Here is a 26,564-nt window from a genome sequence, read left to right as displayed (position 1 = left end):
TATTTATATAGCACCTTTCACAGATAAAATCACAAAGTGCTTTACAGCAATAAAAGCAGAAGGATAAAAACAGAAATGGTGTCAATAAGAATATAAGTATAAGTAAAGATAAGACGGAGTAACAGCGAAGAACAGAACAGCAAAAAACAATAAAATTAATAAAAGTGAATAAAACAGGTACCGGTCAACCAAAGTCCTGTCTGAATAAAAACGTTTTCAGCTGCCTCATAAAAATTTCACTTGAGTCGACCAATCTCAGTGTTAGGGAGCACAGCTTCGGTGCGAGAACTTGAAAAGCATGGTCACCACAGGTTTTCTACTTGGATTGGGGTCCAACAAGTAGTTTTAGTAGGCCTGACCTAAGAGCTCTGTTTGAGGCATACAGGAGAAGGAGATCTGCAGTATACCTGGGTGTTTACCTGGGCAAAGCCTTAAAAGTTAGCACCAATATTTTAAAGTGAACGCGATAAGTGATCGGGAGCCAGTGCAGAGAGGACAGGACGGGGGTGATGTGGGATCTTCAGTTTGTTTCTGTCAAAAGGCGAGCAGCTGCATTTTACATTATTAACAGACTTCATTTGAAACACTGAATCAGTGGCAGTGGAAGCAGTTGAGTTGATGATGTGTTGATTGTTATGTATAGAATATCATACAGGGTCTGTTCAGTGTGAGGCTGTCTCACACAAAAACATACATTTTGGAGCTCATGCTACTCTGTGACTGTGGCCAGCAGTGGAAATGTCTGCGGAGAAGTCACGGCATCAACAACAACACACAGCATGGGGACCTGTCCAGGGATTTTTTGATCAATTGGTATTGACTGGATCATGTCCAATCCATTTCAAACTATTTGCATATATCAGAATATGCCAGCTGCCAAAAATGTTCTATATTCATGAGACTGTGGGTACGAATTGATTGCTGAACCTCTTTTCTTCATCGCTCAGCCTGATGAGCTGGGGATCCATTTGCAGAAGACAGACTGAATATTGCAAAAAACTCTACAGACAACTGTGTCTGAGTGAAATTAATCTCTATTATGGAAAAAAAATCCACAACAGCTCCAAAAGAATGATTTAATCATCCATTTATTCAATGGCCACACGTTGTTACAGCAGAGAATGCCGTGACCATATTTTCCCCCAAATAGCCTTCAATTCTGAATGTTTTCCAGTCCAGAAAACAATTTGTGACCCGGGATCATGACTGAACCACAGCAGTGCTCGCAACTGGGCTCTGAATATTTTGGGAGCCTGTCTTTGTTTGGGCCCTCTGCAGTCCGCTCAGTGGTTAGATTGAAAGGTTTAAAGTGTGATTTGTCGGTCCATGCTATGTTCAGCTGATAGCCGTATCCATTTCCAACAGAGCTAACCCTCGACTAACCTTCTGTTTCTAGTTTCAGTTTTAAGAGTAGCTTTGCTAAAGCAGCACAGCTGTTCATCTCAGCTTGTTCTAGACATTATTGTGCTCTCATCACTGAAACAGGAACCTGTTCCTATTTAACTCTGACTTTGATGCCAAGCTTATAATTTCTTTTGCCAATGAAGCTCAGTCAGTGAAGTTGACATGGCACATTTCAGCACAGGAAATGTTATTGTCTTGTCTGTAATGCTATGCTATGCTATGCTATGCTATGCTATGCTATGCTATGCTATGCTATGCTATAACCTGCACACTGTGAAGCTGACTGGCTGGAGTAAAACTGAACTCTGAAACCTACTGCCTGAGTGTTGTGGTTTAAAACAGTGAGGTGATGTCTCACATTTGTTGTCTGTGTTCAGCTGTCCTGCTGTCGAAGCAGACATTAAAGTGGACCACGTTCCAAAGACAAAGCTGTCCCTGTGCTCTGGGTGGACACTGTGACCTCAAAGCGGACTTGCTCCTGAGAGTCGAGCCTCTGCCAGTTTGAACAGGCGGTCAGTGTAACGATCAGGTTTATAGTTAACGCTAAGTGTAACCAGACAGCATACTACAGTTATCTTCAATCTGATGCATTATTAACACCATACCATAACTAACAACCCTATCATCTTCATGATCTATGAAAAAACTGTCATATATAAAGTTCAATTTCATTTAAATACAAATTACAAAGTTAAATATCCTTTAAATATAAATGATCTGAGGTACACAACGACATTAACTTGACTTCTATACATCGATCTTTGCTCTATGTGATTCCCTTCTCCCTCCCCCACGTCCTCTCTGCCTCTGCTATCCATTAAAGGCAAAAATGCCAAAAAATAATAACATTTCTTTATCATTATAATATAGCAAAGAAACCTTGCTATGTCTATGATGTTTTTAGTAATTCCTCACCGAGAATAAGAAAACCAGGAGCCTTTTTATCAAAGCATGCATAGAATAAGCTTTAAATGTGTGTGTGGGAAGTGTCCGGACGATGACATTTCGTGTGGCTCTATCCTTTTCTTGACTCTCTCTTGCCTGACCAGCAATTGTCATTAACTTTTTATTGATGTCATTAATTCATCCATCTCAATATTAGGAGCCTTCTTCCAAACACTGACCTCTTCACAGCCTGTTCTGTAATGTATAGTCACTGTAATGGAATAACATACAGTATCATCTTTTCCTGAACATGAAACAGATGATGACATGATCTGAAATTGAGAACTATTTTGTTTGGAAGAAATAGAAGAACAATAAACATTTACATAAACATTTCCTTATAGGAGACTTTAAAATACTAAATGTATTTTGTTTACAATTGGCTGTTTTACTGTTTTTTACTGTTTTACTTGAATTCTCTTGATTTCTCCTCTTCCAGTGACAAAACAGACACTTAGCAGAGTTGCTCAAACATCTCTCATCATGTCTGCTGACGTGTTTCTCACTCAGTCAGGATTATTAAGTCAGGGGGCTTTCTGCTTGTTTGACTGATCATTCTGTTATTACAGGATTAAAATCCTACATCTTTCTCCAAGATACATAAGTGTGAGGCAGTGTAATGAGTGATTTTATTCAAGTTATTGATGAACATGCCCCTTGGAAAACACTGAAAATGAAAGGTAAACATTAACCATGGATTAATTCCCATCTGATAAGTCTCTTCAAACTTCGAAATGAGGCCTGGGTGAAATACCAGACAACAAGGGGCCCAGCTGAGTGCCTAAATGTCCATCTGTCTTCCTCCAGATTTTCGTAATTCTAAACAGTTTTGGAACAGGATGAAAAGAATCTGTAGTCCCAGTAAAGGCTCTGTTGTGCAGATGCGCGTCCCTGATTAAGTTGTCCATGACCTTGCCATTATCGTGAAAGCTTTCAGTCGTCACCCCTTCTCATCAGAGAAATGGTGGTGGAGAGAGAATGCTGCAACAGCCACAGATGTGCATTTGAGCGCTGCCTCACATGGAGGCATGCATTGCGCCTGGCATGAAGGATGTAGAATTCTTACGGGCTGTAGCTGACCCTCTACATGCAGACAACAGGGAAGACAACAGTTTGTTGCATGACCATGTGGTACTCTGCATCCAGGTCACAGAGAGGTCATACCAAGCTGCCTTGTCTGACCCATCTCCTGATCGTCAGGGACAGCCGAGGGGTTTCATTCAGCTGAGTACAGGTTACAGCTGCTGTTGCCCTTGTTAAATGTAAATAGTTTGTGTGCTGTGCAATAAACTTTACAAAGATGTTTTTGACAATTTTTTTTATGTCCAAGTTGTTTTATTAAATATCTATGCAACCTCATTATTCATTTTACAAAATGTGTCTTTGAATATTCCGAGTTTCTAATGTCATAAACATAAATATGTGTGTGTGTGTGTGTGTGTGTGTGTGTGTGTGTGTGTGTGTGTGTGTGTGTGTGTGTGTGCGTGCGTGTCTCTGGCCTTGATAACAGCTTGCATTCTTGCTGTCATTGTTTTTATGTACTTTTTGACCTCTTTTGTTACTGAGTTCCAAATAGTTTATAATAGTAAAAATGTATTTCTGTTCCCACAGACTTGCTTTAGATTAAACTTTTGTGTGATCTTTAAATCTACTAAATCCCAAATTTGTTCAATAGGATTCAAATCCGGACTTTGACTTGGCCAGTTCCAGTTCAGTACTCCAGATTCCTTTTTCTTGGTCAAATGGTCTCTGCAGAGCTTTGAAGTATGCTTGGCGTCATTGTTTTGTTGTATATGAATCCACGCCCAATCAGATTCAGTCCAGAAGGGATTCCATGATGCACTAAGATGTTGTGGTAGACGGTCTTGTCCATGATACCGTCGATTTTCACTAATTTGCTAATGCTGTTTCCACAAATGGAACCCCATACCATAATGGACAACCCCAACCGAATCTCCACCGTGTTTCACTGTGGGTGCAATGCATCTGGCATCAAAACGTTCTCCAGCTTTTCTGCGGACATAAACACAACGTTGCTACCAAAGAGTTCAAACTTGGACTTGTCTGTCTAGAGTACCTTCTTCCAGTCATCAACAGTCCAGTGTGGCAAGTCTGAGGTGTTTCCGGATGTTTGCAGGCCTCAATAATGGCTTCTTAGCAGCTATTCTTCCCTTTAAGTCTTGTTCCGTCAGTTGTCTGCTTATAGTCATTCTGGAGACTTTCACAGACTCTGATCTAGAGGCATTCATCTCTGCGTTAAGATCAGCAGTGGTCTTCCTTCTGTCTCTAGTACTTAAAATCTTGAGGTGTCTGACATCTGCTTCAGTTAACTTTCATTTCCTGCCTCTTCCTTGGTGCATTTTGTCAGTACCAGTCTCGGCAACTGACTCTAACGCATACTTGACTACACTGTGGGAACACTTTATGTCTTTCCTTATTTGTCTCAGAGACCATCCAGCATCATGAAGTGCTTTAATACGGACTCTTTTTCGGTGAGCTCTTGATGTTTTACCATTTTGAACAGGAATGAGAAATTTCAAACTGAATTCATCTTTTTATACCCAAACTTGAGCCGGCTCACTGGGTTTCTCTGAGAAGTCAGAAATTAATCAAGCATAACATTCAACCACTGAAACAAATTTTTCCGTTCACGAATGCAAGTAAATTACTATAATTTGACATCAAGAAATAATAATGTGCTTCACTATTTTTTTCAGTTTTTAAATTTGAAAATTTATGGATAACAATAATAATTTTATTTTAGCATTTCAAATGTCATTTCGGTTAAAGAGCTTCTACATATTAGTGTATTAACCATTACAGAAATATAAAAAATTACCATTTACCAATGCTGTTAATTCAGGGCAGCTGTGGCATAAATCTTACTTTGGGTGGTGGTCTAATAAATTTGTTAAGCACTGTTTACACACACACACACACACACACACACACACACACACACACACACACACACACACACACACGTCTCTGTGAAGTTCAGAGTCATTTCTGCTTAAATCCATGCCACAAGTCATAACACCTTCTTAGTAAAGTCCACCAGGATTCAGCTTCACAGTCGCACTAAAAAAGACCCTTCGACCTCTTACATTCGGCTATCATATGTTTTATATTTTCCCTTTTTCCTTTTTTTCTGTTATTTCTCGACACCCTGTGTAGATGTCTGAGGGTCATGGACAAGTTGGAGCGCCCCACTGTTAAAGTGCTGCATACTGTAACTTAAGACACTGTCCTGACTCAAACCAGCTGTACAGTGAGACGGGATGTATGGAGCAGGAGAGAGATACATGGTGTAGAGGACAGAAAGAGAGGAGAGAGCGATGGAAGAGGACTCTGACACGTCTCCACCTCCTCTGATCTCTGGTTTAATCCAGGCACTTCTCTGATGGTATGAACCCTTCGTGATTTCATAATAGTGATCTAAACCTACTTCCACTGATATAATGAGTCAGAGAAATATTTCCTTCTCCCTACATGCATATTGTCTACCTGGATGTTGGGGTTCTGTGAGGTCATGTCCGCATTGGCCAGCTCTGGAAAGTTCCTCAGGTCCAGGATGAAAAGCTCATGGTCCTCCTCGGGCTCCGGCAGGGGCAGAACACCCTGGTGATGATGCTGAGACCAGCGGTGTCTGGACCTGGGGGGAGATGGACCAGAGGGCAGAGTCTGCAGCAGGTTCTCCTCCTGGAGCTCCTGGAGAGTCTGATGATCATCGCCATGACTATGCTCAGCTATCACCTGTGAGATAAGTGACAGTGAAAAGACGTGATTCTGTTGTCTACCACAAGTGATACTGTGCCAATAAAAGACAATAAGGCATAGGACAGGAATGAATGATACAAACACAGTAGTGTTACTTATTGTCCTGTAAGCCATCAAGAGCACAAGGAATCACTACGTCCCTCATGTGTCAAAGTTTGCTTTACTTCCTGTGTTCTCCCATCCTTGTGATTGCTTGATTGTGTTCACCTGTATGTAATTAGTTCTCCTCCCTTGTCTATTTAAGTGAGTGTGTTTCCCATTGTCTTTGTCACATCATCACTTATTGTGAGTACTCCTACTACAGAAGCAACAAACAAACGATGAATGCAACCGGGGTTGACAACGATACTGACGGAGAGAAAACATAAATAACAAAAACATTGCCTTCTGCAGTAAATAGAGCTGAAAATGTGGAAGACTTATTGTTTTTATTTTTTTGTGTTTGGAGACCGGCTGGAGTCTATCCCACTGTGCAAAAACCTCTTTTAAAGTCCCTAAAAAGACTTCCTCCTGTCTGTGAGGAGGCAGAGAAGGATCTGTTTTGATCTCATGACTTTTTCCTGGAACTGCTTTCTTGTTTTGGAATTTGCCTTTATTTTGTTAAATTATCATTGGAACTGCTTCCGTCCTGCCTTTAAGTCTGCATCATTGGTCTCAGGTCCTTTTTTTTTTTTTTTAACCCAGCCACTAATGGTAACAAGAATAAAAGGAGGATATAGATATCTCTATATTCAGTGTGTCCTGCCTCAGCTCACATCGACAAAACATGACTGTATTATACACATGCACAAAGTGTGTTTCTGTCCACACAGGTTATGTTTCATTACAAAACACAAAGCAGAGTAATAGCATGAACAGGCTTTCAGACATAGAAAGATCGCTGTGCATTGTTTTTGCAGCAGTTTAGAGTGGAACACTATGACAGCCATGATTCAATTGAATGGATATATTTGGTGAAACTATGTGCAGGTGAAGTCTGTCTGCCATTCATCTGCCTAGGAGTTAATAATGCCAGTTCAGTCTTGTTGGCCAGACTGTGAAACATGCTGCCACGACAGATTTACATTAAACCTAAGGAGTGAACGTCAAGCCGGATATTATGTTTGCCAGCACATTTAAGTTCTGGTGTATAGATGAGAATGTGAGTGTGTGGCATGTTTCTGACAGCAGAATTGACGTTTCCCCTGTCCCTGTCCCCTTCCTGAAGACACACTTTGCATGGAAACATGTAATGAGTTAGAGACCCTACAAAGTGTGATTTGACACCTAGGGATGGATTCTGATTGCAGTTCTAGAGAAGGAAATGACAGTCACTCCACCACTTCGGTCCAGACTGAATTCTCAACATAGTTAAATGCCTGCACAATTATTGGATGGCTACACAGGTCATTTATAAGGGAAAATGAACAATATGCTGTAACACAAAGCATGCTAGTGAGTGGACTGTGTTTTTTATTTTATTTTATTTTATTTTATTTTATTTTATTTTATTTTATTTTATTTTATTTTATTTTATTTTGAAGTTCAAGACCAGCAGAGAGTCAATTCAGGAAGATTTAACAGTTAACTTTCAGTTTTCATCTTATCAACTTAACAGTTCTGCATCAGGATTTACAGTATTTTGAGTGGCTAATATAAAATAAAGTACAATAATTAGCAGCTTGTTATTCTAACATGATACATTTAATCAACATTTGCTTTTTAGTTTCTTAATTTTATTTTCAGGTTGTGAACAATAATTAGACAACCACTAAAAACTACTGTTGCTTGGCAATGAAAAAAAATGGATGAGCAATAATTTGTTATGTTAAATCAGGACAAAACTGAAATCCTACTAGGCCGCCCCAAAACAAAAAGGGAAATGTTGTTTAACAATCTGGGAAATTAACTTCCTGGATTAAATCTCAGGTTACAAATCTTGCTGTTACCGTAGATCACAGGTCTCAAACTCATTCCACAAAGGGCCGAGTGGCTGAAGGTTTTCTTTCCAACCAAGCAGCAGCACACCAGACTTGACTCATTTCATCAGCTGATCTCAGTCTTCAGACAGCTGATTGGTCAGACTGCGTGCTCTTGATTGGTTGGAGGAAAAACCTGCAGCCACACGGCCCTTTGTGGAATGAGTTTGAGACGCCTGCCGTAGATTCACATCTAGCTTTCATGTTCCACATCAACAAGGTGACAAAAACTTCTTTTCCACCTTAAAAGCATAACGAAAGTATGACCATTTATAAATAAAAAAGGTGCTGGAATTACTGTAATTCACTGTATTTACTGTAATTTACTGGCCTCAAAAAAAACAAACAAACAAAAAAAAAAAACACAGCACATCAGTCCAGTTTTACCTGCTCTGCACTGGCACTACAGGATTGATTTTAAGGTCCCCCTCCTCTTTTACAAAGTCCTTAATGTGCTAGGACCAAGCTACATTGCTTCTTATTAATTGGAATCAAGGTTGTAGAGTTGTGTGGTATTAGCTCTTACTGACATCGCATTTCTCACTGTTTATTCATGTTACTCACATGAGTAAAGCAAATAAACACAAACAATCATCCCTTGTGTTTTTTCACTCCAAACAGCCAGAATACCTGTAAACTAGCAACCATCAGGAGGCACTGACTGTAACTGCAGTTGTGCGTGTGTGTGTGTGTGTGTGTGTGTGTGTGTGTGTGTTTGTCTTTATCACATGGTGGGGTCCAGCACCTGACAGCACAGTCACAGTGTGGGGTCCAAAATCTTTGTGGGGTCCAAAATCCTGGACCCCACAACGATAACAGCTAATTCAGTGAAAAGAAGGTCAAAATAATGCCCTGTAAAGTTTTCAGGCATGACCTCACAATGCACTTTTACCAACACAGTGTGCTTAAGTGTGCTTAGCAGAAGTAACTCAGTATCGGCCTCTAGTGGTCGGGGCCGGTAATGCACAAGCACACTTTTCACACACATTCGGCTTACTGAGCATGCTCAAGCAGCCAAATTACAATTAGTCATCCTCAAACCAGGAAATACACGTGCAAGGCTTGCTCATCTTATCCTGATGTTAATTTCCCTGGGGAAATTTCGAAAGGACCATGGGGGCTACTGCCGGAGTGTGTAAATTATGACAATGCTAAAAGCGGCTAATGCCAAGCTAACATTAGCATGTCAAATAGCATATTGAAAAGATCTCAAACACCATTAGAATGCATTTAAGAATCATTTTACTGTAGGTTAGCATGTTAGCATTAGCATGCTAATCATTAGCATATTAGCACAACAACCTGATATGAAAAGTCAAACCTGTATGCACCAACAAGTTCATAGGACCTCATGTTAGCATTAGCCGCTGTTAGCATTGTGGCTAATGCTAACAGAACAATATCACTCATTACATTACTACCATTTCAAACTCACCAGTAATAGTAAGATAAGATTAGTGGCTCGTTATCAAGCCACTGCAGAGCTTGATGACGAGTTGATCATTTGAATCAGCCACATAGCTGCAGCTGAAGCTACATATGTGTTTGTGAGTGTGGCAGAGGAGTGCTCAGAGAAGGACTGAGGCTCAGAGGTTGCCACAGCAACTTGAGGTGGTTGCCATTGACGATAGGGGCCCCCCAGTCAGATAGACAGGGGCAGACAGAAACGTGGAGGGAAAACAGCCATTTTCTGCCTCTGCACTAGTCTCACATTTGGGCTTATGCTGACTTAACCGTAACTCCTATCAAAACAAGAACATGAACAAGAACATAGATGTAGAAAGCATAAAAGGCTCTCCTACAACAAGCTAAAATAATACTGTTTTTACTTGAAATAAGGCAATAAGAGTTGCTAATGTTACCATCACTTAGGACTGAACAATGTGACAATGGTCTGTAGTTCTGACAATATTCTGATATGGAATGACTGAGCCTGCTTCTGTATTTTACTCAATCCAAATTAGCCACAGTACAACCAAATATATTTAAACACCACATTTAATGCCACCAACATAGCTTGAGGGCCTATGCTATTTATACAATATAAGCAACTACAATATATACCAGACACAGCTTATAAAACAATCAGATACTACACTGAATGGGTTTTTATTCAACATAGTTTCACCTTATTACAGGGTAATTTGCTGCTCATTAGAAGAAAACTGTACTGCAATCTAGGGTGAAGCCATATCACTGTTATTAGAATTATTAGTTATTAGAAGAACAATGCATCTTTATTTTCCATTCTTATACCCTTGTTAGTCTTTCTTAGAGGGTAATTTGCTACACTTTACACAACGCAATGGTACCAAGTTGGAGGTAATGCAGGAATAGCCTTAACTTAAAATACACAAGAGTGTCAGCCATGTCCATCCTCACCTGCTCTACAATGCTGTAGTACTGACTCATACACAACAAAGCCTTTAACTGACCTTTTCTAGCAAGATTAAGCTCATCAACTTAAATCTATTAACCAAAATAACAGTAACCTTAACCAGTGCTTTCCTCGGGTAATGTAGCTACTGCTACATACATTAATAAAGGATATTCAGTCAAAAGTAATGTAACCTCAGAGGGAGAGAGAGAGAGAGCATCATTTAGTTGGCAATTTGAGGGATGATGAGGGGGGATGCCATCCCACTTGTTAACAAAATTACCACAATGCCTCCCCCTTGTAACCTGCCATCTCACCTCTCCGTCCCCTAGTAGTGGGCAGAGTGCAGGGGCAGAGGGGTTGTTTAGTTGAACATGTCAGTCTAGTCTGCTAACTCATCCTTTATCTGACTGAGTTTTGTGCAAGTTAGAATCTATGACCCTGACCATGGCTCTGGAAGATCAGTAGCCTACCTGTGCTGTGTATTGATAAATCCATGGCCCTGTAGTAGTAGACGGATTTGTGATTGCGCCCTTTTCTCTCAGTTCGGCCGTTCTGTTCATCTCGGATCTATAATATTCTCTAAATTAGCCTATGTACTATAAATACTTAAGTCTATACTATATTGTAGTCTATATAGTCTATCCTAGTGTCACCTTCATCCTGAAAATGACAAATAGCAACATGTATTTGCAGAAGAGTGAGAGGATCATTTACACACTGCTTCCTGTAGTATTCCTATAATATTGCTATAATATAGTGTTTGTTCTGCAATACACCAACAGGCCAAGCCACCTCTGTAACAAAATCCCACTGGACCATCCCCCCTGTTAAAAACTAACAAATCAACACCCCTCTTATGGTCAGCTTATAAATACAAAATAGCTTCCAATATTTTCTGTCATTTGATTAATTTTTTAATTAACCCTTATTATTTTTTACTATGGACATGTTTTTTGAAAACATTAACTAATACTGCAACATTGACTGTGGTGCCAAAGTGTGTTGCTAAATTAGCAAACTTAGATTTAGGATTTACAGTCAGTAGGTTGATAACTTCCTGTTAAGCTGCCATGTACATTGTTCTCACCTCTTCCTTGCCTGGGAGCTCCAGTTGCCAAAGTGTTGCTGAGTCTGATATAGTAAAGACTGCCGCAATCCTCCAGTTTGGCCGAGTGTAATGTTAGCCACTTGGCCCGCTGAAGCGACTTGGGAGTTGTGAGGCCTGAAAAGTTCTCTCATCTCACTTTCCACTGCGCTGCGAGTAATGTTAGGTGCAGATGAGCCTGTTCTCTGGCACTCAATGGACAAGGACAAAGATGTGACAGTCTCAGGGGAAGATAAAATATTTCTTAAAACCCCAATGGCCTGCTGCAGCCTCATCTCTCCTGTCCATGCTGATCTGACCTGAACATGACCCTGGTCTAACTTCTCAGTCAATCAAAGTGCGATAAAATGACCTGCCTTCCATTTCCACTGTACTTCCTTTTCTATTATACTCTGTCCCTCACACATACATACATCTTCTTCTTATATACATATATTATTCAAAATATTAAATATACATTGGCCACATGTGCATGAGAGCAAAATGTATGAATTTGTGAGTGAAAATATCTAAATATGAGTGTTATGGACAAGGGTTCGAACTGGAGCCACACAAACCACCAGGAAACAGAGAGAGTTCTTAATTAATTCAATATTAAGATTGAATTGAATTATTTTTTCTTAACATAATGATGATGATGATGATGATGATGATGATGATTGCCATGGTTCTAAATGAAGAAACATGTTATAGTAAATGGTGAAACAACATGAATTCAGCTTTCAAAATGTATGAATGTGTCGGTGAAAATATATGAATATGAGAGTAAAATATATGGAGTGAGTGAAAATATATGAATATGAGAGTAAAATGTATGAATGTGTGAGTAAAAATATATAAATCCATCCATCCATTTTTTATGCCGCTTATCTCTTTTGGGGTCGCGGGGTAAAAATATATAAATATGAAAATAAAAATGTGTTGGTGTAAGAATGAAAATAAATTAATGTGAGAGTAAAAATATGTGTCTGTGAAAGGACAGTACGTGAGAGGGCCTGAATGAATTATGGCTTGCACGGCCCCTCATAAGATTGCGTTGGCGGACGGCGGAGTCCTACAGACGACAGCATTACCACCCTTACAGGATGTGCTCACTATACAAAACAAGTGCTCCTTGACCCGACTCACGTGAGGAGCTAACGTGGAGAGAAGCAATTTACGTGGGCGTGTTGGTGTGTGCGGATGGCTGGGACAAGTGTCTGTGAAAAGGTAAGTTGTGCTACGTGAACATTAAGATACGAGTGAATTACCACAGTTATCATTTCTTGCTAGTAACAGAGGTGGTTACGTTTTCAAACAGTTAGTAAGCCAACTGGAGGGACAGCTACGTTATGCTACCGAGGTCAAGCTAGCTGGCTAATTGGCTAGCTGGCTAATTGGCTAACAGTGTGGTCGCTGCTGGCACGTGTCAGGTTAAAACGGTGGTTAGTATGGTCAGTTTCATCATTGCTTCAATTAATAAAACACTACACAAGTGTGTGATTAATGTAACTCAAGGAGGGATTCATTCTGATTTGACATGAAATTAATGGTGAAAGTGTGGCTTGACAACGAGACAGGCCAGCTTATTTTTGACGGCCCTGCGGCTGATTTATTAATAAAGAGGTCCTTCAATAAACTAATGCATTTGTCCATAATGACAAAAAAAATGTCAACTTCCCAAAAACTGCTGTAAAAACATATTCATATTTTCTTCCACTTTAGATGATTCAATATTTTTCAACTACTTCGGCCTGAAATATACATATCAAATATTAATTATATTTTGGGGATTTTAACCCTTTAGATGCCAGTATCCACTGTTTTTTTATAGAAAAAAAAAACAAAGCTAAAATGATTTCCAGATAATACATTTCAAGAATTATTTGATTATTATCATTATTATTCTTAGGCCCTGAGATGGGTCAATGATTGGCAGCAACATTAATTTTGACTCCACTCTCTTCGAGTGGAAGAGAGATTGTTGACGGTGCATATTGGCATGAATGTGAACATTATTTTAAGTTTTGCCTGGTTCAGGATAGCATTGCACTCTCGGGTAAAGGTTACTCTATACCACAGGTCTCAAACTCATTCCACAAAGGGCCGAGTGGCTGAAGGTTTTCTTCAACCAAGCAGCAGCACACCAGACTTGACTCATTTCATGAGCTGATCTCAGTCTTCAGACAGCTGATTGGTCAGACTGCATCCTCTTGATTGGTTGGAGGAAAAACCTGCAGCCACACGGCCCTTTGTGGAATGAGTTTGAGATGCCTGCTCTATACAATGTAGTAAAAGGTTTATTTACCTTAACTTCACCTCTCTCACACACTTGTCGGTGTCTTGTAGTTGTGGAGTACACACCAAGGGAATAGTATTGTACAGCTGCAATGCTAAATCGGTCAATCGATAATTATCGATAATTAAATGATTATTAAATTAGAAAAAAAACAACTGACACTTTATGGACCAAGCAACTAATCAGTTAATTGAGAAAATAATCAACATCGATTAATTGATGATGAAAATAATTGTTAGTTGCAGCCCTATAATATTGTACACATGCAGTTACATTACTGTCACTTTTCTCTCCATGAACTACTTATTATCTTTTGTTCTGTCTGTAGTCATTGTAGTTGAGTTGAAATGATGTTAAACTTATTCTTCAGGTTGGACAGTTGACTGCCAGTGCCTCCTCTGAGGCTGAACTCTCCACATCTGCCGAACAGGCCCCTCAGGGATCTCCTTGCTCCAAAATGCAGGTACTGATTTTTGTCTGAATTGTTTTACATGTCTTTAAGTTGCTCTTACTTTAGTTTTTAAGCTGTTTCTCTATGAATAATTGTTGAAGTGTTTGCACTTGAAGGTACATTTTGGCTGTGTTAAGGTCAGTGTAAGCACATGCTGGTTTTGGTCTTTTAATGTAGTTCAGTCTCTCGCAGACACACTTGTCAGGTCTCTTGTAGTTGTGGGGTCCAGTCTTTGGGCTTTTAGACACACCTCTCACACACACTTGTCAGGTCTCATGTAGTTGTGGGGTCCACGCCAAGTGAATAATATTGTGCATATTTAATTACATTCATTTCATTTTTGTGTCCATAAACTTAAAAAACTCCATGTATGACACATGTCCTTGAATCTGAGGTCAGTTTGCCTTTTATTAGTCAAAGCAGCAGTTGGTCACAGGTCAGTTTATCCTGCCAGACTTCACCTTTACTTGTTCTTGAGTGAGGAGGTTCCAGTTAGGGGACGTATTTATGACAGAAATCAGAGCCAACTTGAAAGTTTCAAAAGTAAGAATGATTATGAGTCAGATACAGGAAACATTTCAACATTTTGTCTTTTGTATCTGCCTGTAGTCATTGTAGTTGAGTTGAAATGATGTTAAACTTATTCTTCAGGTTGGACAGTTGACTGCCAGTGCCTCCTCTGAGGCTGAACTCTCCACATCTGCCGAACAAGCCCCTCAGGGATCTCCATGCTCCCAGATGCAGGTACAGATTTTTGTCTGAATTGTTTTACATGTCTTTTGGTTGTTCTTACTTTAGTTTTTAAGCTTTTAATTGTTGAAGTGTTTGCACTTGAAGGTACATTTTGGCTGTGTTAAGGTCAGTGTAAGCATATGCTGGTTTTGGTCATTTAATGTAGTTCAGTCTCTCGCAGACACACTTGTCAGGTCTCATGTAGTTGTGGGGTCCAGTCTTTGGGCTTTTAGAAACACCTCTTGCACACACACTTGTCAGGTCTCATGTAGTTGTGGGGTCCACGCCAAGTGAATAATATTGTGCATATTTAATTACATTCATTTCATTTTTGTGTCCATAAACTTAAAAAACTCCATGTATGACACATGTCCTTGAATCTGAGGTCAGTTTGCCTTTTATTAGTCAAAGCAGCAGTTGGTCACAGGTCAGTTTATCCTGCCAGACTTCACCTTTACTTGTTCTTGAGTGAGGAGGTTCCAGTTAGGGGACGTATTTATGACAGAAATCAGAGCCAACTTGAAAGTATCAAAAGTAAGAATGATTATGAGTCAGATACAGGAAACATTTCAACATTTTGTCTTTTGTATCTGTCTGTAGTCATTGTAGTTGAGTTGAAATGATGTTAAACTTATTCTTCAGGTTGGACAGTTGACTGCCAGTGCCTCCTCTGAGGCTGAACTCTCCACATCTGCCGAACAAGCCCCTCAGGGATCTCCATGCTCCCAGATGCAGGTACAGATTTTTGTCTGAATTGTTTTACATGTCCTTTGGTTGTTATTACTTTAGTTTTTAAGCTTTTAATTGTTGAAGTGTGTGCACTTGAAGGTACATTTTGGCTGTGTTAAGGTCAGTGTAAGCACATGCTGGTTTTGGTCTTTTAATGTAGTTCAGTCTCTCGCAGACACACTTGTCAGGTCTCTTGTAGTTGTGGGGTCCAGTCTTTGGGCTTTTAGACACACCTCTCACACACACTTGTCAGGTCTCATGTAGTTGTGGGGTCCACGCCAAGTGAATAATATTGTGCATATTTAATTACATTCATTTCATTTTTGTGTCTATAAACTTAAAAAACTCCATGTATGACACATGTCCTTGAATCTGAGGTCAGTTTGCCTTCTACTAGTCAAAGCAGCAGTTGGTCACAGGTCAGTTTATCCTGCCAGACTTCACCTTTACTTGTTCTTGAGTGAGGAGGTTCCAGTTAGGGGACATATTTATGACAGAAATCAGAGCCAACTTGAAAGTTTCAAAAGTAAGAATGATTATGAGTCAGATACAGGAAACATTTCAACATTTTGTCTTTTGTATCTGCCTGTAGTCATTGTAGTTGAGTTGAAATGATGTTAAACTTATTCTTCAGGTTGGACAGTTGACTGCCAGTGCCTCCTCTGAGGCTGAACTCTCCACATCTGCCGAACAGGCCCCCCAGGGATCTCCATGCTCCCAGATGCAGGTACAGATTTTTGTCTGAATTGTTTTACATGTCTTTAAGTTGCTCTTACTTTAGTTTTTAAGCTGTTTCTCTATGAATAATTGTTGAAGTGTTTGCACTTGAAGGTACATTTTGGCTGTGTTAAGGTCAGTGTAAGCATATGCTGGTTTTGGTCATTTAATGTAGTTCAGTCTCTCGCAGACACACTTGTCAGGTCTCATGTAGTTGTGGGGTCCAGTCTTTGGGCTTTTAGAAACACCTCTCGCACACACACTTGTCAGGTCTCATGTAGTTGTGGGGTCCAGTCTTTGTGCTTTTAGAAACACCTCTCGCACACACACTTGTCAGGTCTCTTGTAGTTGTGGGGTCCAGTCTTTGGGCTTTTAGACACACCTCGCACACACACTTGTCAGGTCTCATGTAGTTGTGGGGTCCACGCCAAGTGAATAATATTGTGCATATTTAATTACATTCATTTCATTTTTGTGTCCATAAACTTAAAAAACTCCATGTATGACACATGTCCTTGAATCTGAGGTCAGTTTGCCTTTTATTAGTCAAAGCAGCAGTTGGTCACAGGTCAGTTTATCCTGCCAGACTTCACCTTTACTTGTTCTTGAGTGAGGAGGTTCCAGTTAGGGGACATATTTATGACAGAAATCAGAGCCAACTTGAAAGTATCAAAAGTAAGAATGATTATGAGTCAGATACAGGAAACATTTCAACATTTTGTCTTTTGTATCTGTCTGTAGTCATTGTAGTTGAGTTGAAATGATGTTAAACTTATTCTTCAGGTTGGACAGTTGACTGCCAGTGCCTCCTCTGAGGCTGAACTCTCCACATCTGCCGAACAAGCCCCTCAGGGATCTCCATGCTCCCAGATGCAGGTACAGATTTTTGTCTGAATTGTTTTACATGTCCTTTGGTTGTTATTACTTTAGTTTTTAAGCTTTTAATTGTTGAAGTGTTTGCACTTGAAGGTACATTTTGGCTGTGTTAAGGTCAGTGTAAGCACATGCTGGTTTTGGTCTTTTAATGTAGTTCAGTCTCTCGCAGACACACTTGTCAGGTCTCTTGTAGTTGTGGGGTCCAGTCTTTGGGCTTTTAGACACACCTCTCACACACACTTGTCAGGTCTCATGTAGTTGTGGGGTCCACGCCAAGTGAATAATATTGTGCATATTTAATTACATTCATTTCATTTTTGTGTCTATAAACTTAAAAAACTCCATGTATGACACATGTCCTTGAATCTGAGGTCAGTTTGCCTTCTACTAGTCAAAGCAGCAGTTGGTCACAGGTCAGTTTATCCTGCCAGACTTCACCTTTACTTGTTCTTGAGTGAGGAGGTTCCAGTTAGGGGACATATTTATGACAGAAATCAGAGCCAACTTGAAAGTTTCAAAAGTAAGAATGATTATGAGTCAGATACAGGAACCATTTCAACATTTTGTCTTTTGTATCTGCCTGTAGTCATTGTAGTTGAGTTGAAATGATGTTAAACTTATTCTTCAGGTTGGACAATTGACTGCCAGTGCCTCCTCTGAGGCTTATTGAGGTTTTGCTTCAAATGTGAATGACTGCTCAAAGTGAGAATGTTAGTGTGAAATAAAACACTACACGTTGTTGTTTTCAATAAAGAAACATTTGCACATAGCAAGCCTATCCACCTCCATTTGCACCGACTAACCGATAAAGCATCGTTTGTGCTTAATTTGTAAATCAGGAGACTGTTGTTCTGGCAGTTCAGGTGTAGACAAAAACTCTCGGAATGCATCAAAAATCCACAGTGCCTCGACCACATTGGGCAGTTTCACAAGTGCTCACTGTTAAAACTAACCAAAGCTGTCATTACAAACAAGGGATTAGGTATTTACTTTTATTAATCAGAGCATCAAAATCAGCAGAGGAGGTGTGTAAAAACAGCTGTTTGCAGCTCTCTCTCATTGATTGCCCTTCATTCCACTTGTTTTCCTTCTGTTTGTGGATTGCACACAATGGGAGGAAATGGAATCAGGGCTAAAAGACCTATTAAAAAACACAAAACTGAACATATTGTGTCTGTCTATGGATCCCTTCCACTTTATACTATGGACAGTATTGCATCCACACAAGAACCCCCTAATTTGTCCTTGGCCTTTGTTCCTCAAAAAACACTATCATGGAGAAATACAAATGTTTATACTTTTTTATCGAATGTTTTACAGGTTGCCAAACTTTTAAGAATGTGGGAGAAAGAGGATGTCCGTGCTGTTGAAGCACATGATGTTCTTCATCACTTCATGTCGTGTCCCTGGGAAAAGCGACTGTGATAAGTGTTTTATTGTTGTTATTGTTTGTTTTATTGTTGTTTGGTCAAACCTGCGCTCTGGTATTTTTGTTCAAGACTTTTAACATTTTAATAATTGCATACTAAAGTGTAAATAAAGATTTTGATGTTTAAGATTCATCCAACAACCTAAGTTGTGGAGCAATCTGTTAAATTCAGCAAAATTAAAAAATACAGGACTGTACTGGTAATACAGCAACACGTGTGTAGAGAGTCTGAAGAACCTTGGTCTGACAGTTTTCATTAATAATACTTTTATGAGACTGATGTTGTTACAAAGTCTTGGGACTTTTGTCCTGTAATAATGACGACTTTAAATCGTGATACCTTTTATGAGTTCTTAATACAAGGTTTCGTATTGAAGCAAATTCTAATCATGAATTATATCCCAGAGCTCTAATCTATAGTAAGGTTTTAATGCTCAGAACATAATGACAAGACAGTGGTTGGCATGTATGGCTGTTAAAAGTTTACTATTTACACAATTGACCACAGCAGGTTAAAAGACTAACAATATAATAATACTGTAGTAGCACAAATAGTTCTTAAGACTTAATCAATATTGTATTGAATTCCAAATACTTAACCTAAGAACCTTAATTTTTTCATAACTTACCAGGCTCCAGCAGATGAATGTCATGTTCCACAAAGTAAGTTTAACCTGACTGTGTGTTAAACCCACAAAGACAGAAAACCCAGACAGTGTGTATATTGACCCCACTTATGACTAAAACCCTGACAAGTCCCCACACGGCTGGATCTGGTCAGGTGAAGGAATTTACTTTGTCTGATTGATAATTTGAAGTGACAGCTGTGTTGGTATCCACTACAGGATACTGCCTGATTTTTTTCAGTGCTGTACAACCTTCAGAAAGGGTGGATCCCACATTGCATGTTCTTGTCTTGTGTCCTTACAACGTAACAAAGACAAGGCTGTGTGTGTGTGTGTGTGTGTGTGTGTGTGTGTGTGTGTGTGTGTGTTGGGTTCAGCCTCTGACTGAACTCAGCACACATCAGAAACACTGGTTCCTTCTGTTTCCCTGCAGCCCCTCTTCTTTTCCCCTCTCCTCTCTGTATGTTCCAAGGTGAAGTACATTTCCTCTCCGGTCTGCAGTCAACATTGACAGAGAGAGTAATTACAAACACCATCAGTGGAGGTCAGCAGCACCGCTGCTGCAGACAGGTTGGAAAGCGAGACTGAAGATAAATCTACTTTTTAAACCTCTGAGCCCTCCTCACAGTAGCAAACAGCTCAAGATCAGAGCAGAATCCTGTGTGACTGCGGTTGCTTATTCTCCCAACAGCTCCGGCTCTGCCCCCAGCTGTCCGTCAGCGAGCAGCTCTGTCCCTCCACTCCGCCATGACATCCCAAAACCACACTCTGCAAAGTTCTGTCATATGTGCAAGTTTTTGTTGGTTGCAATCTGCAACTTCACCTCTAGATGCCACTGAATCCTACACACTGGACCTTTAAGCTGAGCACAAGCTTGTGTTCCTTCATTAAAAAGGCAAAGAATCCAGCGCATACACATGATCATCGAGTAGAGCATACATTCTGATACATAGATTATAATATACAGTTTCATCTGTACCTCATCTAGGGTGCAGGACATTTGAGAGCCATCCATCCCACACAGCCTATTCCACAAAAAAGCACACCACTTAAATTTGAACTGGCTCAAGAATTTGACGCCCTCCGTAAAATGTGGCATCAGCTTCAGCATGCCTCTTGGGAGGGAGTGGAGAGGGATGACTGTCTGTCCAGGATTATTGGGTTAAAGTAGCAACTACTACTTCAGGTCCCCAGTGACTTTTCAGTGAATGTGCTCCCTCTGCACCGCACTCAATATTTCCCTGTTCACATTCCTGTTCCAGTTTTGGATAAGTGGCTGTTTGTGTGTAAAATGCCAAGTACATATTGCAACCATGGACTGAGAGAGGCTTCAAGGTTCCCTGTGAGCAGCATGAAACCAAGCGCTTTAATAAAAACACAGAGCCCACAGTGAAGGAAGAGAGAGTGGGCTATGAGACCAGAGAACAGAGGAAAATACTTACGCACATTTATTTCCATAGATATACAGTGAGTGTGTAATGATGCACCGAGTTCACGGTTTACTATGCTGTACAACATTATGGTATACAGTTAGTGCACCAGGGCAGGGGAGACTCTGGTTATGCTCCTCTGTCATTACTTTGTCAATACTTTGTTAGTTATCCTGATGAGTGTCAAGCTGGCGGCTGAGGCAGCATGCATCCAGAAAGCCTCTGCAGGCACTTCAGGATATGACAGTGAATGCAGAAAAATAGGATATAAACAAGACTGGAGGCGTGCTAGGAGCCCCTTAAAGCTGCAATTTTCATTTTGTGGTGTAATATAAAATCGATGGTCGGACAATCCAGATTTACAGAAGTATTTGGTCATTCTCACACTTGTAGTTCATTTGACACCATGGAAACGTGATACATTGGTGAATTTCAGGTTTGAAATGCATGCTAAAATGTGACATCAAGAATGTTTTTGAGAACAGACTGTGTGGAGTTATCCCCATCTGTACAATTCATCACCTTGAGAATAAGACAAGAAATGTTCTTTGTGAGAGATTGGGGAGGCCTTGTGATGAAGCCAAGAGAAAGCTATGGTGATGGGCTATCCTTTGTGTAGTGTGGCCATTCAGAATTGGTATAAGCACCTTTGCCTTGGACATGGTCAGACAGCATATTGTATGATTGTTTGAAGCATAATGATCACTTTAGATCCAGCACCTACCAGGGCAAAAAGCAACCCTAATGTTCACCAAGATGTGATCGCACTGCTTTGACTTCCTCACCCTAACGGATGCAACCTAGCTCACCCATACCCATGGCTATGGCTGATACCATAGCCATATGACAGACCAGAACACAACAAAAACATTCAAGAAATCCACATACCTAAACAATGCCTTCCATATGGTTACGGTTTCATTCAAATTGGTCAGTAGAGCCATAGGGGAACTGCAGAGTCGGGTGATAGTTTCCTGTGGGTTTGTCACTATAAGCAACACCTCTAATATTAAAGGGTAGTAATTTTCAAATCAAAGGTGCAGATAATGTGAATAGTGAACAGCCATTATGGGCTGAAACTGAGGGTGACTCCTCAAACCTGATTTTTCTTGTTCTTTTTTTGTTGGACATCAAATACTGATATCCTTGATCATTCAGTGATTATGCTTACACAGTAACAGTTGATGCCAGTTGTCCTATGAGACAATGCATCTTCTGGACATCTTTGGATTAGCTTGAATGTGAAGAAGGAAAGCAATTCTCCTCTAGTGTTCTCTTAGCTCCCGCTTAGTGCAACAGGTAGCACGGGATGTTCCCAGCTACATTACATAGGATTGCTCAAACACATCTTGATTTATTAGCAACCACGTCCATTAGCACCAATCAATCTAGCACATCAGATTTTGGTCAATAATCATCCTCACAGCGGGGCACCACAGTGTGTGACCCATGTACTAAGGCTGTGTCCTTACCATACCGGCCCAGACTCAATTCCAACTGGAGATAAACTGCTGAGTCTTGACCTGAGGAGTTGGCCTTCCTGTGTTGAGTCATGCATTTGTTCATTGGTTGTTTGTTCCTGATATACACGTCTGTACATCCTTCAGTGCATTGGGCTGCATACACTGGATGTTTTTTCTTCTGTTTCGGTGTCTTTGGTCGTTCACGTAGTTTCTGTCTTCGGGTGTTGCTGGGTTTGAAAAACATAGGGATGCAGTGTTTGTTGAAAATTTCTCAGATACTCCAGACACACATGGAATGATGACGTTGCTGCATTTGTTGTTTTCTTCACCCTCTGATTGGTGTTCTTCCTGGATCTTGTTGCTGTTACACAAAGGTCCAGTTAGGGTATCCACAGGCATGTGTTGGTATGCTCTCAGCTCAGTGCTGCAGGGTTCTGATAACTTCAAACTCATGCTTCAGTGTGTGGTGAGAGTCAAAGAGTTAGTACTGGTCTGAGTGTGTCATTCACTGTATACTCTCTGTATAAGCTTGTGTCTTCTTTAATGTGTATGTCACAATCCAAAAAGGCCGAGCTGCTGTTTCTTACATCCTCTTGTGTGACCTTGATGTTACTGTTCTTTGAGTGTTCTGTGAAAGTTTACATCTCCTGGGTTTTGACTTTTTGACATTTCTTGACACATGTCATCCACATATCTAAACCAGTGGCTTGGTGCTGTTCCTCCAGAGGAGTTCAGGACTCTAACTTCACACTTAGGTTGACCACAATGTGAGTATCTGCCTGCTCTCTTATGTCTGGAAACCCCCTCAAACTCTACTGACAGCAAGTGGTGTTCAGACAGGGGTCCAGCAGTCCCCAATCATGGTCTGGTTTGGAGGACAACACTGTATATAATGTATATTCTGGACAAGCAGGACAGATGGCTTGAAAGAGGAGTAATGGAAGGTATTTACATAAAAACAGAGAAACTATCCCTTAACAGAAAAGGAGGTTTAAATCCCAGCTGATCCCCCACTTACAATGCCATCCTTTCATCCCTTCCCAACTAATTGAACAACTTTTTCACAGTTGTGACAACCTTAACGACTGTCGTTCACACAGCCAGCCACACCCAAGTGTTTTCAACGACTGTGATAACAACCCCACAGAGGTTAAATACCTGCAACTCCCCACCAGCCAGTCTGAACTGCAAAAGCCACTTGGATGAGAGGCCAAACGTTTTCAAAATTCAAGGCCTTGATTCACTCCTCCTGGGATAGCCATGACCTGCATGACTGAGAATCTTCACAGAAACAGCCTGAAGATATGTACCAAGCTGATTGGTGATTGATTATAATGGGAGGACAAATCACTGAGTTCTGGGCATTTTCCTCCAAGGCCCTCTTGTAACACTTTTTGCTTGATGGCAGCCATGTTTTCCGCCGATCTCAGTATCCCAGTGCTCTACACCAATTTTGGTGTTGTTACAGTAAAAATGCAACACATTCTATTCATATTAGTGTTTTCAAAGAATTCAAAAGGCGGAAAATCCATCATTGCAGACTTATACAGTCCAAGAGCCTTTTTGTCAAGCATATTAAACTGGACTTTGGAGCATTTCAAATCAATGGTGTGAGGGGTGTGGCTTTCTCAAAACTCTTAATTGAAGCAGGGCCATCTGGCCAATGGGGCTCATGTATCCTGGGAAGAATTTGTGCATCATTTCTAGTAATTTGGCCAAATATCGTTTTTCTATCCCACTCTAGCTTGCAGCAATTTGAGCCAATGTGGCAAAAAATTGAAAATAAAATAATGAACCGGCACTAAAACAATAGGATGCCACTCCTTCAGGGCTTGAACCCTCATAATAATAATAATAATAATAATAATAATAATAATAATAATAATAATAATGGTTACTCCAAACAGGGACCTATTTGGTCTTTTCTGTGTGTCTCTGTAGTGTGTGAATAAATACAAAGTAAAGTCTTCTGATAACTGTACTTGGGGATGAAGAAGGCACAACAAGGAAGAAAAAAGGAATATCACCCGCTTACTTTGAGACTTTAGTCAATCATTAATTTACAAAAGAAAAGTTTAATACTATGATTCACATAGTAAGAAAGAGAAAAAGCCAATCGACCCACAGAGATGAATGTGAACCAGAGGATGCCAAACACGATGCCACTGGTTTCAGCATTACACGATGGCACTCTGTGACAACTGGCAGAAGAAAGGTAACAGCCCTCAGAACACTTTGCCTTCTTTCAGAGTGTTTAAAGTTATGCCCACCTATCAGTGTTTACTGTGAACAGACAAAACTCACATCACAATCAACCCAATCACTTTTTAAGGCTCAGCGCTAAATTGAGTGTTCTACTGATCAAAGAGTTATGAGCTGAAATCAATATTAGAAACACACCCCGTCAACATTCAGTCTCAATAAGGTGTCTCTCAAACATGTGTGGTATTCCACCCTCATAATGTGGGAGCGCTTTACCTCAGTCTCAGGCGCTGTGGAGTTCTTGTCCACTGAAGTCTTCTTTGAGTCGGTGGGAAATCCGCTGACTGACACCAACACCACAGTGAGGATCAGCAGCCACAGATGCGACGCTTCCCTCCGCTGCATCTTTATCCAAACTCTGTGCTGATCTTTCCTCAAAGATGCACAATCCTCCACCCTGCGTCCTCAGATGGAAGAGAGGACGATCGCAGACAGAGCTGCACACATGTGCCTGTTCTCCGTGCGCTTCCTCGGCGCTGCCGCTCCGTGCTGAGTCTGCCTCCTCTAATTCTAACAGACCTAATACCTGATACCCGCTTCTAATGTTGCTATGTTCATTTCATGCACAAGTCCAAACAATGACCGGCGTTTCCAATCAGTGTGTCCCGTCCATGTGCCGAGGTGAAACTGCTGTTCGTGGTCTAACGCAACTTCCAACCCTCGAAACGGAGCGTAAACCACGTCCACATGGTTTCCAGATCTCCTCTCCTCAAACACATCGGCTCCTCTGGTTGCAATCCAGTTTGTAGTATTGGAGCAGCCCCCTCTGAGATGACGCGGTGCTGTAGATTCATCAGGCAGAGAGAGAGAGAGAGAGAGAGAGAGAGAGAGAGAGAGAGAGAGAGAGACGGGGGGATACGGGGGGGAGACGGGGGGCAGCACCAGCACAATATTCTTTCCTCTCATCTCCATTTACATGCAAGCATTATATGCAAATGAATGGTAATAATATTGATTATAGGAATTGATGACAACACCTGAAAGATACACTTTACCACAATAGGGACTGTAAAGTTTAAGTCCTGTCTTGTTGAATTTGGGGTGACTGACGTCATTACTTTGTTTATTGCCATGCCTTTTTCATGTACATCACTGCACTGTAGCCCCCTTCCCTGTGTGTTACTATGACTACCCATTAAACAGACCAGTGACACCATAACCTGCCTGGAACAGACTTTATCCTGTAAGTTATCCTGCAGAATAACTGAAGGATCTTATGAAGTCACCTGTTTATTTAGTTGGAAATCAGCTCAGTGACCAAAGTATCTGCAGCTACTGTGAGAAGTGCACTGTGTCCATGTTTCAGAGTAACTTGGAGCTTTTTATTTGTCACTTATTGACATATGTATGCCATGCCTGTCTGTTTGATATGCATTCAAAATACCAGAGAGAATATTGAATTACATAATATTGACTGTCATGTGTTGAATATATTCATTATTTACTATTCATTGTTACTTGTAAGACATATAGAGCATTACAGTGTAAGTACAACTGCTAAAGACTGCGACAGCTCATCACTGCTCAAAGCAGTGCTAATATATCAGACTACAGACCTGCACTCTGTGTCTCTGTGTTCGGATGGTCAGGCAGACAGCGTAACATTCCTGATAGTACCGTCCTGTAGGCAGGACACAGAGGTTACACCAACTACACAGTTCAATAATTAGAAGCTATTCATTCCATTATTGAAGAACAAACCGATTATACAGAACATTTAACTTTGAGTGTAACTTGTTTAATGGCAGACCAAAAGCTTGAAAATACCGTGCATGACGATAAATTCATCACGTAGCTGGATGTTTTTGAATGTTGTGTATGGTTTTGTTTGTGTAGTGTAGTGTAGCGCTACCCTGCTGTCATGGCTGGTGAATTAGCACCCAATTGCAAAACTGCTCATGAGTCCAAAAACAACATTGTTTACAGTGTTGGGGTGTGTGAGTGGAGGTAGTGCATCAGGGTCTGTAATCCCGTCTTGGGCTGCCAAGTCATATGGATA

The 26,564-nt window shown here is 40.6% G+C and overlaps 1 protein-coding gene across 1 annotated transcript in view; it reads right to left on the bottom strand.

The window, feature by feature from the left end:
- The window catches only part of ism2a (isthmin 2a), a 37,915-nt gene extending 12,605 nt beyond the window's left edge, over window positions 1-25,310 (bottom strand). Inside the window, exons 1-2 of the mRNA XM_070979483.1 lie at window positions 24,782-25,310; window positions 5,857-6,105 (exon numbers count right to left, since the gene is read on the bottom strand). Of these exons, the coding sequence (XP_070835584.1) occupies window positions 5,857-6,105; window positions 24,782-24,910 (378 nt within the window). The 5' untranslated portion in view covers window positions 24,911-25,310. The remainder of the gene's footprint in view (window positions 1-5,856; window positions 6,106-24,781) is intronic.
- Between the last annotated feature and the right edge of the window lie 1,254 nt (window positions 25,311-26,564).

Source organism: Chaetodon trifascialis, chromosome 14 (genome assembly GCF_039877785.1).
Source record: "Chaetodon trifascialis isolate fChaTrf1 chromosome 14, fChaTrf1.hap1, whole genome shotgun sequence".
Classification (NCBI taxonomy): Eukaryota; Metazoa; Chordata; class Actinopteri; order Chaetodontiformes; family Chaetodontidae; genus Chaetodon; species Chaetodon trifascialis.
This window is presented reverse-complemented; position numbering and strand designations above follow the sequence as displayed.